At 36.5% G+C, this 13475-nt stretch overlaps 1 protein-coding gene across 1 annotated transcript in view; it reads right to left on the bottom strand.

Moving 5' to 3' along the window:
* The window catches only part of LOC107555077 (E3 ubiquitin-protein ligase rnf213-alpha-like), a 127183-nt gene that overhangs the window by 80921 nt on the left and 32787 nt on the right, over positions 1–13475 (bottom strand). Inside the window, exons 2-10 of the mRNA XM_016237774.1 lie at positions 7916–8031; positions 6316–6476; positions 5451–6160; positions 5267–5333; positions 4972–5117; positions 4787–4853; positions 1098–1246; positions 847–1017; positions 567–769 (exon numbers count right to left, since the gene is read on the bottom strand). Of these exons, the coding sequence (XP_016093260.1) occupies positions 567–769; positions 847–1017; positions 1098–1246; positions 4787–4853; positions 4972–5117; positions 5267–5333; positions 5451–6160; positions 6316–6476; positions 7916–8018 (1777 nt within the window). The 5' untranslated portion in view covers positions 8019–8031. The remainder of the gene's footprint in view (positions 1–566; positions 770–846; positions 1018–1097; positions 1247–4786; positions 4854–4971; positions 5118–5266; positions 5334–5450; positions 6161–6315; positions 6477–7915; positions 8032–13475) is intronic.

Raw genomic sequence — 13475 nt, 5'->3', positions numbered from 1 at the left:
GTAACACTCAAAAGAGAAAGGAAAACTTGAAATCGCATCATAGGACCCCTTTAATAGTGTACCATAGGCGTCAACCCCTCCCCGGCATCACACTGTGGTAAGGGGCGTAGCACTTCGTCACACGCTTGAGGTATTCAGCCAATCACAACGCACTGGATAGCTGGCCAATCAGAGCACACTTCGCTTTTCAGAACAATGAGCTTTGTAAAAAAAACAACGCATTTCAGAAAGGCGGGGCATAGAGGAGCAACAATAATGTACAGTATGTGGAAAATAATGTTTTTTTAAAACCTTAAACTGCATAAACATTTCATTACACCAAATACACAAAATAATGTTCTTTTTAGCAATGTCATATGACCCCCTTTAAATGAGTTAATAATTTTAACTCATTTTTCACCGTAATTACTTAAACTAATTAACGCGTTAAATCACCAGCCCTAATATATCTATATATATATCTATATCACTCTCTCTCTCTCTCTCTCTCTCTCTATATATATATATACACATACACATACACACACACACAAAAAGTATATATACTTTTGACAAGCTTCACCTACCTTCATCATTTAGGAGACGTGGTTTGACAAATAAACATCTGTTGGTGGTTTCATTTGAATCCAGTTTGTAGATGTATTCATACTCATACTTCTGCTTTTTTGCTTTATATACAACATACTTGTATGGTATGGACACAGCTTCTGCACTGGTCTTCTTGCATACAAATTTCCCCTCGATAAGAAATCCATGCTCACCGAGATCCCTAAAAATCATATTATTTTCAAATAAATGGTTTCAGTAATGAATAGTCGATAAGTGGTCCAGAAAAACTTTACTAACCGTGACACAGACAGCTTGACCAAATTATTTTCCCAGTCACCAAGGCAACCACCGGCCCTTATGAAGATAAGATCTTCTTCTAGGTTAAATTTGAAGTCTTTTGACAAGACTGCATGAAAGTAAATTGTCAGTCTGTCACTGGAACTTATATGTTGAGCTGATGCTGGATTCCTATAGTTCAAAAATATGAAAATAATCATGTAAAAACAAATTGCTGTGAAGAAGTGCATTTATCACACAATTCTGTATACCTTTTTGGTGGCACGTCACACTGACTTTTTGTATTGTCATTTTTATTGTGTTTCTGGTCAGCAGCAGAATCTTTCTTTTCATGTGAAGAGTGCTGCTTCTTATTGTGCACAGCCTTCACTGCTGCATCTCTGCTGGAACCCTGATTCTTCTTCACATAAAATAAACCAAAATGGTCAAAATTCAATTTGTCATTTTCAGTAAGATCAATGTTTTGGTTTTCGGTCCGTGTATGTTGCGTTCATTCATTTTTTAAAATTATTATTTTATTTAATATTGAAAACATAAACATGAAAAAACTACTTTTTTTTTTTCAAAAAAAAAAAAAGAATTTGCCTTGATTTTTAGTTATGTTTAGGGGTAAAAAATGGGTAAACCGCTTGAATATTCGATTTACACATGTGGGCGGTAATGAAACGCCCCTTTTCAGTGATTGGTCAATCAAAGATCAAATGGTGTGGTCATAATGTCTTCTTCAGTTCCATGCAACAGAATAACAGTCTTCCAGTGCTATAGTTAAAGCGTTTATTGCAACTACATTTCATCTCTCTCCCATCAAACAACCAGACTAGCATGGCTTTGACAGTGCCTGACTGCATTGAGACATGCTGAAGTCGCGTTTGATCTCATGCTGTATCGCGTACCTGTCAGATTCATGCGCTTGCTTGGCCCTTTGTTGTGTTAAACATTAAAGCGTGGTTAAGCGCAGCAAAAAGACTTGAACAGTGTAAAGAAAGACTCTTTGAGAGAAGCAGTCAATCAGCTGAAGTTGAAAGCACCGTGTAAGTGTATTTATTTCTTGTCTCATTAGTTTTTAGCGCTACTAACGTTGCTAGGAAATCCTTGTTTTGTTTACGGTGTTGAAAAGTTGCGTTTGGTCTCATGCTGTATCACGTACCTTGTCAGTTTCGTGCGCTTGCTTGGCCCTTTGTTGTCTTAAAAAAGTAAAGCATGTTCAGCTTAATTCAATTAGTTTGTCAGATGGGTATAAATAAGATTAGTATACCGTGGCAGTGGTCACGGCGGTCCACGTGTGAAGACCGAAGTGTGTAAAGACCAACGACTCTACCTGTGCGACTCCACCGAAAAAGGACACAAATATCGCTTTTTATTAGGCTTCTTTCCTACAACTTGTTTCAGTTCTCTTTCAGTTTTTATGACCGATATTTACTATGCGTTTCCAAATCCCTACTATTACTAACACTCACAAACCACGCATCACACACTGTAGGCAGCGCAATCCTGACAACCTGTGCATTTGGTCTATGTCTTCAAATACACTCCTTTTGGTAACACTATCTATGAAGCCCGTATTTATAATACATTATACGGTATTCTTAAGGCATTATAATGAATGCATAATGTATTATAAAAAAACGTATAATATATTGCATCATCTCATGAGTAATCATAACAACAGTTTTACTGCACTATAATATTTACTTATTTGTGGTTATAGCTTTTAAGAGTATGGTTATTTATAACACAATGAACACAATGCATCCACTTAACTTACAATGGATTATATTTCCCATAGTTATGTATTATAAGTCTCATATCTTGCCATTGTTAAGATGTTACTTTACTTAAAGCAGACAAAGACCACTTATAAATAACAACAATGACGACGACAACAACAATAATAGTAATAATAATAATAAATAAAAATAGTTTTTTGTTTTTAAACAGCCATACTGTCAGATATTTGATTAGATGAATGTGTTACAGTGGTGTGAAAAAGTGTTGGCCCCCTTCCTGACTTCTTATTTTTTTTGCATGTTTGTCACTTTAATGTTTCAGATCATCAAACTAATTCGCTGTAACAGACTCATTGAAAGTTATCGCAAACGCTTGATTGCAGTTGCTGCTGCTAAGGGTGGCCCAACTAAGTTATTAGGTTTAGGGGGCAAACACTTTTTCACACAGGGCCATGTAGTTTTGGATTTTGTTTTCCCTTAATAATAAAAACCTTCATTTAAAAACGGCATGCTGTGTTCACTTGTGTTATCTTTTACTAATATTTAAATTTGTTTGATGATCTGAAACATTAAAGTGTGACAAACATGCAAAAAAATAAGAAATCAGGAAGGGGGCCAGCACTTTTTCACACCACTGTATATGCCACATTTGCTTTTAACCATATTTGTAATATCAGTAAGATACTGTGCAGATCTTAAATAAATGTCAAGATATGAGATTTATAATCCATTATAAATTAAGTGGATTTAAAGGGGTAATATGATGCGATTTCAAGTTTTCCTTTCTCTTTGGAGTGTTACAAGCTGTTCGTGAATAGATAAGACCCCTAAAGTTGCAAAGACTAAAGTCTCAAACCCAGAGATATTCTTTTAATATTTCTTTGAGAAAAGTTAAGACTCGTCCACGCCCTCCTAAAACGCCTAGTTTAAACACACCCCCACGTGTCTATATCACTGTGTGGAAAATTTGCATAACACCGCCCAAATGTTCAGAATCACGCAAAGAAAGAAGGCGTAACTTTGATTCTCGCTGTAGCATTGTTGCTACCGTAGCCACCATGTTGTGGAGATGCTGTGTTTCATTGTGAAAGCGAAACTACTTTGTTCGGTCTTCCAAAAGAGGACACAGCTAGAAATCAGTGGTTAAGTTGTATTTACAACACTGTTCCAGAACAGTTCAAACCAAATATTCAGATGTGTGCAGCACATTTTATGGAGGACGAGGACTGTTTCCAGGGAGAGTAGCCTACAATGCTGGTGTTCTGACAAATAATGCTGACTCACAGCCTGTAAAGTATGTTTTCATATTTAAGGGATTTGCCACTGATGATTCAAACTGAGTTTTGAGCAGTGTAGAGCAGTGCTAGTTGTTTGTCGTTTCTCTGATCACAAATGCAGACATGGTTTTATGTTTTTCGCGGAGCGATGCAACGCAACGCATAAAAAGACAGTATATGTCATTATAATCAGTAACTATATCCCCACTGGACGCTACAAATGCCTCGGTTTTATTGGTTTTGTCTCGTCGCAACGGGACATGGCATCACAGTATGGTAAGGGGCGTAACATTTCCATCACACACTTGAGGTATTCGGCCAATCACAGCACATTGGATAGCTGGCCAATCAGAGCACACCTCGCTTTTCAGACCAATGAGCTTTGTAAAAATCTACGCGTTTCAGAAAGGCGGGGCATAGAGGAGAAACAATAATGTACAGTATGTGGAAAATAATGTGTTTTTTAACCTTAAACCGTATAAACATTTCATTACACCAAATACACAAAATAATTTTCTTTGTTAGCGGTCATATGACCCCTTTCATTGAGTGTTATAATAAATCACACTCATAAAAGTTATAACCACAAATAAGTAAGTTTTATAATGTATTATAATCGTTGTTATGATTATTTTGACATGAAACAACATATTATAGTTTTTTTATAATGCATTATGCATTCATTATAAGTGTCTGCTAAATGACTAAATGTAGACAGGGCTTAATTCTGTGTAGGCATAGATTCTCTATGGCAAATATTAGGTGTTTATTTCAGAAATATGCATGTACTTTTTTTTTTTGTTGTTGAAAAAAAAAAAAAAAAGGTGCCGTTTTCTCATGTTTCTGTTTTCAATGTTAAATTAAAAAAAACAAATGAACGTACACGGACCGTTTTCCCAATATATCAACCAGCATTTGGGTTTATATAAATTATACCTTTAATTTACTCTGTGGGTCAAACACCATATCCTGTGATGATTTCTGTGGTTCCTCATTCTTATTTCTGTAATTTTTAAAGACAAAATGTATTTATTGGCATTTTTTATTTAACAAAATGGCATAAGAAACCTGGTCTAAAATACAAGCAAAATTATCAAAATTCATCAAAAGATTTGGCATACTTTTTTGGGTTGTCCTTATTGGTTTCTGTATCGCCGCCTTCATTGACTTTTTTGGATTCTGGATTCATGTGGTTAGCATGAGCAGACTGCTGCTTCTCACTGTGCTCATCCTTTAACTTTGAATCTCCACTGGAACTGTGATTCTTCTACACAAAAAACCCCCCGAAATGCTCAATTACATTTCTATTTGCAATTTCCAGTAACAGACCAATATATACATTTTCCCAATCAATCAACCAGCATTTGGGCTTTCTGAGATGAGATCTATATATCATTTGTATTTTTCTTTTTTTACCTTTAAATTACTCTGTGGGCCAAACACCATGTCCTGTGATGATTTCTGTGGTTCCTCATTCTGATTTCTGTAATTTTCAAAGTCAAAGTATATTTAAGGGCATTTTAATTAACAAATGGCATGAGCAACCTGGTCTAAAAAAAGAAGCATAATTTAACAAAATTCAACTAAATATTTAGCATACTTTTTTTGGTTGTCCTTATTGGTTTCTGTATTGCCGCTTTCATTTACTTTTTTGGATTCTGGATTCATCTGGTTAGCATGAGCAGACTGCTGCTTCTCACTGTGCTCAACCTTCATCATTGAATCTCCACTGGAACTGTAATTCTTCAGTGGTTCCATGCCCTGATGATCTGTTTCCTTTTGATTGCCTGTGCTGCTTTTTATGTTTGCATTCTGGTCCATAGTAGCACTCTGATCTAGAGTTGTCTGTGCTCTTGTGGACATGCTCTTTTGACCCTTATTCTTAGATTTAATTTTGTTTTTTTCAGCTGTCTGATCTGCTCCCACTGACACTGCTGGAGAATCATTGGCAGAGCTGGTGCTGATTGGCTCTTGGGTCAAATTTAACTTGGATGATTTTAACATTCCAGGTGCTACACAACTCTCCTTGCCACTATTTGACTGCTCAACAGACTGATCTACACCAGCATGGGGTAAAGTTGTGCTGAGTTGTGTTGCCCTAGTGGATTCATTCTCTGGTGGGCTCAGATGAGAGGATGATTCAGCTGGTTTAGGCATATCATCTACAGAGCAGTAGGAGCCATCACTCTCAAAAGATTGGTCTTTCTCCATTTTCTTCTCTTTATCATTCAGCGATATATCAGAGAGATCAGAGGTCAGAGACAAAGGCCCCTCTGCAACACCTGCTTTTTTCTTCTTTTTCTTTCTTTTCTGTAGGAGCAGGGTGAATAAAATCTGCATCATAAATCACCAATAATGCATAATAAGAATAGAAACATAATAATAAACAAAAAAATAAATAAATACATTTTTTTTTTAAATTCCAGGACTATTTAAATGTTAAAATTGATATACATGTCCAGCACCTTTTTCTTTGGGTTAGGGTTTATATCTTCATTTGGTCGTTTTGAAGATACACCGGCAATCTGGTAATTCAAAGCTTCTGATTCACGACCAATATCAGTCATTTCTGCATCGGTACTGTGTGGAATGTTTGAGGATGTTTGAGACTCGTCTTGTGGCTTTTCTGATAAACAAAAAACAAAGGTCACACAGCAGTCTCTAAAAAGTAGTCACAACCTCTTATAAAACCTTTGTTCACTCAACACCTAATTCTAGTTTCAAATCCTATATTTAGGACTCACTGTCCGCAATGTCATTCCATTAACAGACAATGGTTCTGTTCAAATGGTGTAGTAAATATAATCTGGCATATCAACATTGCTTGCAACATATTAATGACAAAGTCAACATGGAATGTCATTCTCAGCTGATTTTGGTTCTGTAATTTGAAGTATTTCTAAGTGGAACTGTATAATCAACGAGAAAAAATGTGAGGCCATCCATCTGACAGCTAAAGCTTCGGCAAAATTGGGTCATGCAACAGGACAATAATCTCAAGCACACCAGCAAATCTACAACAGAATGTCTGAAAAAGAAAAGAATCAAGGTGTTTCAACAGCCCAGTCAAAGTCCAGACATCATCCATTCCTGACTGAAATGTTGTGGTAAGAGCTATGAATAAAAAAATGCCCAAAAACCTCAATAAACTAAAGCAACATTGTAAAGAAGAGAGGGCCAAAATTCCTCCAGAACGCTGTGAGAGACTGATAAAGTATGAAGGCAAATAAATGGCAGAATTTTCATTATTGGGTAATTTATCGTCTGAACATTTTTACAGTCTGTGCACATATCAAGAGTTTCTAAACTGCACAAAATGAGTTAAACCCACATTACAGGTGGTTGGGGAGGAGTTGAAGTTGAAGCTGAGTTCACATCAGCTGAAAAGGAAAGTTGTTTTGGAGGCAGGGAAAATGATAAAAAATTGATGCTCATACAGAGGTCATACTGAAAATGATTACTTATTTAAGTTATTGCTTACTTGTTCAAGTTATTGCTGCTAAAAGTGGATCTACAAGCAACTGAATCATAGGGTGTTCTTAGTTTGTCACCCATGGCTTTTCCATATTGGCTTTATTTTTGCGATATGTCATGTTGTTGTTCATCTAAGGTTTAATTTTCCAAATTTTAAAACCTGCCAAGGACCAGATTATTTTTTATTATGTCCTGATACGGAAAACCATGGAATTCAATAGGATGTCCTTTCTTTTTCACATCACTTTATGTTGTGTCTGAAACTGCTCACTCATTTACTATATAATGAATCCCACAGTTAAGTATATGGAGAAAAAACTACTGACCACAAATAAGTGAAATGAGACACAGCTGTACACCATACTGCATATTGTGTTAGATTTTATATACATGTAAAATGTCCTGTCTATTGGTAAAAGTAAATGTCTTTTTATATTAAATCATGTCTTTATTATTTCGTTAAACTATAACAGAAATGTAACGAAAAAAATAAATAAGCATTCAAAGTAAGGAAATAAATAATAGAAAGAAACAAATGAAATAAACAACAGAATCTAAAATGGTAAGATCTATAAAGACTCAAGCACCCACCTGCTGCCGTCTCATTTGACTGAGACATCAGCTTACAGCCACACCGACTGCAGAAGTTTGGTGCCTTTTCCAAAGACACATGATTGCACTGAGGACACTTCATTCTCTGGTAAAGTCTGCAAAGAGCACAAGTATGAGGTAAGGGGTTTTACCCACTATTCCACAACATAATGATCTCACACAAGTGGTCACATGACTTCTAAAGAACTCCATATTGGTTTCAATTACCATTTGCATATAAATCAAAGTTCACCATCTAGAAAGTGAATTTAGTAAACACAGACTCTGGGAATCATGTGAATGAAAGAAAACAGCCTACACTTTATATAAGTGCAGATATCCACTTTAAAATGAAATAATAAGGTATTTAAGACACATTCTAATAAATGCCTGCTACACACAATTGTGTCCGAATATCAGAAGTCACTAGTTAAAATGCTTCTATTCTGCATTTTTCTAATTTAACACAAAAAAACAAATTCGCGAAAATTTGTAATGTATAAATGAAGCATGCATACATGAAAAAAGATAAATCTAAATACTATTAATTTAATTAGAATGGTTTAATATTCACGTCCCCTTTTTCTTTACTGACAGCAGCACAGGAACTGACATGAACAACCTGATAATAATGTTCTCTAGAATGATTTAAGAATGAAGCACAAGATGCTCTTTGGAACAATCTAAGTTTTAATCTGTACAATGGAGCTAACATGGAAATGTTTTATTCATTTATTGGGTAAGACCCATGTTATGGGTTATAAATAATGCATAATCTCATTCCTATTCATTTTACATGGTTTTTACCATCTGTATTCTACTTAAACTTTTTTTTCTTTTTTTGTACTGTTAATGTTTTTAACATTACATGATCATTATTCAAAATTCAAACTTTGGATAAGCATTCTACAAACACTCTTCATTTATCTTTAACTACCTTATTGTTCGTACTATTGTTTTTTTGTTGTCGTTTTTTTTTGTAGTATATTTGTATATATATGCGTCACCGTTGTTCCCTGAAAGAACTATGTTTTGCTTTTAACCATTGCCATGCAATGTGCTAAAAATGACAATAAAGTTGACTTTGACATTGAAACGCTCTATATTCTGCATGAGTCATACTGGAATCCACTGTGATATGCACATACCCGACATTCACTGACCTGGATATTATTATGATTTTTATTATATTTTGCTTGTAGGGGACCATTGATGAAGCATGGTCAATGTGAGGTCACAATGGCAAATACAAAGTTTGGTGTCAATATGTCAAAGCTTTGCAGAGATACAGCCTCGGATGCAGTTTGGCATCAATCCAGAAAATCTGTTGATGCATTAAACAATAACCATTTTGTATATCGACACGAAATCCATAAATTTCGTCAGCATGGTCTGAAGATGATCTGAATTGAAAAATCAGATAAACTGTCTATGAGGAGTTAAAAAAGTAGGTTTTCAACAAATGAAAATGGGGGACATTAAGTTTGGCTGAAGATGGCAATATTGATATCTATTTTCTTGCCATAACTCAAGGAACATTTTGAGACCAGTTTCATCACAATAGGCTAATTATACAAAAGTTATTAGCATTTTTGGAAATTTCATTATTATTGGTTAATGGCTTAAAATGAATGGTTTATCACATTTGACCAAGGTGGCGCTGTTACCAAATTGATGTGGCGTGGTCAGTGTAAGGTGACAATGGCACACACAAAGTTTGGTGTCAATATGTCAAAGCTTTGCAGAGATGGCCTGAAGATGATCGCAGTCAGTTTTGGTGAAAATCAGACAAACTGTCGAACTAGTTCGAAAAAGTAGTTTTTTTAAAACTATTAAAATAGTGAAAAATCTTGACCTTACGAATGTTAAATTTTGGTGTCCATTCGACTCCGCATGAGCCAAGGATTCAGAGGGAAAAAATTAATTTTCCTTCAAAGGTTATTAGCATAAACATGAGTGAAAATTGGGATAACGCTAGAGTGTTTGAATTAGAGACACCAAATTTGCTATGGTTAATGAGACTGTCCTCTATCAGTGGACCAAGGTGGCGCTGTTACCAAATTGATGTGGCGTGGTCAGTGTAAGGTGACAATGGCACACACAAAGTTTGGTGTCAATATGTCAAAGCTTTGCAGAGATGGCCTGAAGATGATCGCAGTCAGTTTTGGTGAAAATCAGACAAACTGTCGAACTAGTTCGAAAAAGTAGTTTTTTTAAAACTATTAAAATAGTGAAAAATCTTGACCTTACGAATGTTAAATTTTGGTGTCCATTCGACTCCGCATGAGCCAAGGATTCAGAGGGAAAAAATTAATTTTCCTTCAAAGGTTATTAGCATAAACGAGTGAAAATTGGGATAACGCTAGAGTGTTTGAATTAGAGACACCAAATTTGCTGTGGTTAATGAGACTGTCCTCTATCAGTGTGCCAAATTTCATAACTTTCCTGCAAGCGGTTCTATGGGCTGCCATAGACTTCCATGTGGAAGAAGAAAATAAGAACGCCAACGGATACAATAGGTGCCTATGCTTGGCCCCTAGTAATAAAAATCCTTACAATTACAACAGGGCTTCATGCTTCGCGCTTGAACCCCTATTAACATTAATGTAGCGACTCACATTCCTGGAGGCGTAATAAAACCAGTGATATCATGATTAGTTGTCATGGTGACCAGAGGCCTGTTCTGCCTTTCTGAGGTGTTAGGTGCACTTCGGGGGAAGGGTCCATAGACCCTCGTAATTGGCCATTTGGTTAAGTGAGGGGGAGTTAGATATTATTTGTTAAATATAACAAAAAGTTGTGTGTCTGATTGGTCCAAATGCTACATTAATTAATTCAATAGTTCTATGGTTTGAAGCAGGGGTTTCCAAACTCGGTCCTGGAGGGTCGGTGTCCTGCAGAGTTCAGCTCCAACAAGGGTTGGGCAATGTCTACCAAATTGGCATCGGACGATGTCTACAGTGAAACATCGTGATGGACAATGACATAGGGGGGTGGGGGGTGGGGGGGGGATTAGGGAGTGTGCCCGAAGCGTGAATCCGTATGAAGAAAGGCACGGAAAACAAATACATTCTACTGAGTCACTAAAGGATCATTGTTAGCCGCTTGCTAACAGTAAACTGTTACATTATAGTTAGGGATGCTCCGATTGATCGGCTACCGATAACAATCGGGCGATAATCACGTTGGGATGATTGATCGGCAGTCTCTAAAAGGCCGATCTCGAAAAAACGATCTCAAGCTGATGACGCTGCCGTGAGAGGTTTGGCACGACATGCAGCGGCACCGTCTCAGTCTGGCGCGGGTGAAATAATTATAATTCTGAAGGTGAGGTACTCACCTTCCTATTTTTTCATTAAATAACTTAAAGTAATTTGAAAACCTTGTGCGAGACGTAATTTCACAAACAGCGTGAGTGAATCAGCGCATGCACGCTCTCTCAAAATACGCAAATGGCTTCAAATCACCACACATCACGTCTGTCTATAAGTGAGCTACACGCTGCACAGTTGACAGGAATTGTCACTTGCACAATTGAGGCAGTGTCACATCGTCACTAAAGTTGATAAATTGCATTTCTTTTTTATTCTTGCCAGTGTTTAACCATTCAGCGACAGTGCGCTCATGCACACTCGCAGCGCACACACAATGCCAGGTTCACATTACTCCATTTGCAGTGCATACGTTGTGCATTTTTTTTGCTTGTAATAAAGATTTAAATGCAAAAGAAAAGGCAGTAGAGCTGTCTATTTCGGTCAATGGTAAGTTTGGGATAACATAAGAAAAGTAGTTTAAATGTTTTGCCAATTGCTTGAGCAACTTAATAAATAAATCTAGAAGTAAATGCAAAAGTAAAACGCATTGAATAATGTGTTGCTTATATTTATTGCACTTAAACATGTCTGTGAATGATTGTATTACTGTACTGTGTAAAAAAAAAGAATTGCAATGCTGAAAAAGCATTTTCAGTGACAATGTTTTGATTTGAAATCAAAATAATGGATAAATGTGTTTGTGGTAAACAGCCACGGATCAGTAGCGGACTCCTGTGTGAAAGCACAGTCCGTGCTGCTTCCCCTCTCACAAGGGTCACCTAAGAGGGGAATTCCCCCTATTTTTCAAAAATGAAATTCAGGCCCTGAATAAATGTCTAAAAATCCTTATTGGAGTAGCATTATAAATAGTTATAAATGATAAAAAGAAGGCTTTAAAAAGATCGGTATCGGTATCGGCAGATACTGCTTTCTGTGATCGGCCTCAAAAATCCTGATCGGAGCACCCCTAATTATAGTACATGAAAGTTCACTTACCACATACACAGAGTAAGGAGAAATGACTGATAGGACAATGGCGAATGATTTGCAGATACTGAGCACCACTGACAAATGTCTAATCTTGTAAAATGTGTGGTAGCGGCAGTACTGGTCCGTAGTATAGAGTCCGTGTGATCGCAAATTATGAAAGTGAAAGTGAAATGAGAGCACGCATTCGAAAGCGGTTTCAATGCCCTGCATATTAGTAGCGGCTTCCTGATGCCCGCAATTTATATACAGTATAAATACCCAACGATATAATTGCGAGAGAAAGTATTGAAATATTTTTTATCCTCCCATCTCTTAGGCTATTTATTCCCTTTAGGGGTTCTGTAGTAGACTTAATTTCCTTTCCGAACACGGAATTGGGATGCGGCGGATTGCGGGGGCAGGGCTCGCAAAATTTCAAAATCCCTGGTAGCCCTTCGGGCAGGTACTCTTCAGATTTCAGTAGCCCGAAAAAATACCTTTTTGTTTTTTTAAATATAGAAAATCAAATAGAAGTTTAAATGTCAATCAAAAATATTTTCAATACACAAATATCAACAAATATGAAGGAAGGAATTTTATTTAACTATTTACAGGGTATCTGCAGAATTTTTTAAAAATAAATTTAAGGCAATGTATGACCCATTTTAAGAGCTGCACAAGTAAAATGAACACAGTATGAGTGGTGTTGGACAATGTCTATGGTAACACAGTATTGAGCCATAAAATTACATGATTTACAGTTCAGATACAGGTTTTCACAAAAACCTTGTACAACAGCATTTCAGCCTTTAGACCATTTTTATGAAAAGGGATAATTCAAGCATATAAATTGTCAATTTAAAACGTATAAATATTACCATCTTGTTTAGATTTTTAGAAGGCACATTAACTTCTTTCTCATTTACAACTCTGTGTTTGCAGTGTAAAAACACGAGCTGATATTTGCATTGATTTGACCATAAACAGCAAGAAAGGCTTATTGGAAATGCAAAATCATTCTCTGCCACGAGGTGGCGCTTTAGGAGCGCTGAAATATTGCAGCTTCCCCAGTAACGGCTGTACACAATGCAGCTCCGCGCTCATACGCGCTGCTTTATCAGCAATTATAGGTCAAATGAAATTAAAATGCCAATGGCACGTTTCTGAAGACAGTCGGTTCCCCTCTGATACATTCAAATAAAGACATCAGCCCCCCATTTTGACTTGAAACGTGCAGCGCTCCTATTTATTCAATGACATCATTGCCTTTTGAAGTT

This window comes from Sinocyclocheilus grahami, unplaced genomic scaffold (genome assembly GCF_001515645.1).
Source record: "Sinocyclocheilus grahami isolate Dianchi unplaced genomic scaffold, SAMN03320097.WGS_v1.1 scaffold524.1, whole genome shotgun sequence".
Lineage (NCBI taxonomy): Eukaryota > Metazoa > Chordata > Actinopteri > Cypriniformes > Cyprinidae > Sinocyclocheilus > Sinocyclocheilus grahami.
The sequence above is the reverse complement of the archived record's forward strand: the minus strand, read 5'-3'. Positions and strand labels throughout refer to the sequence as shown.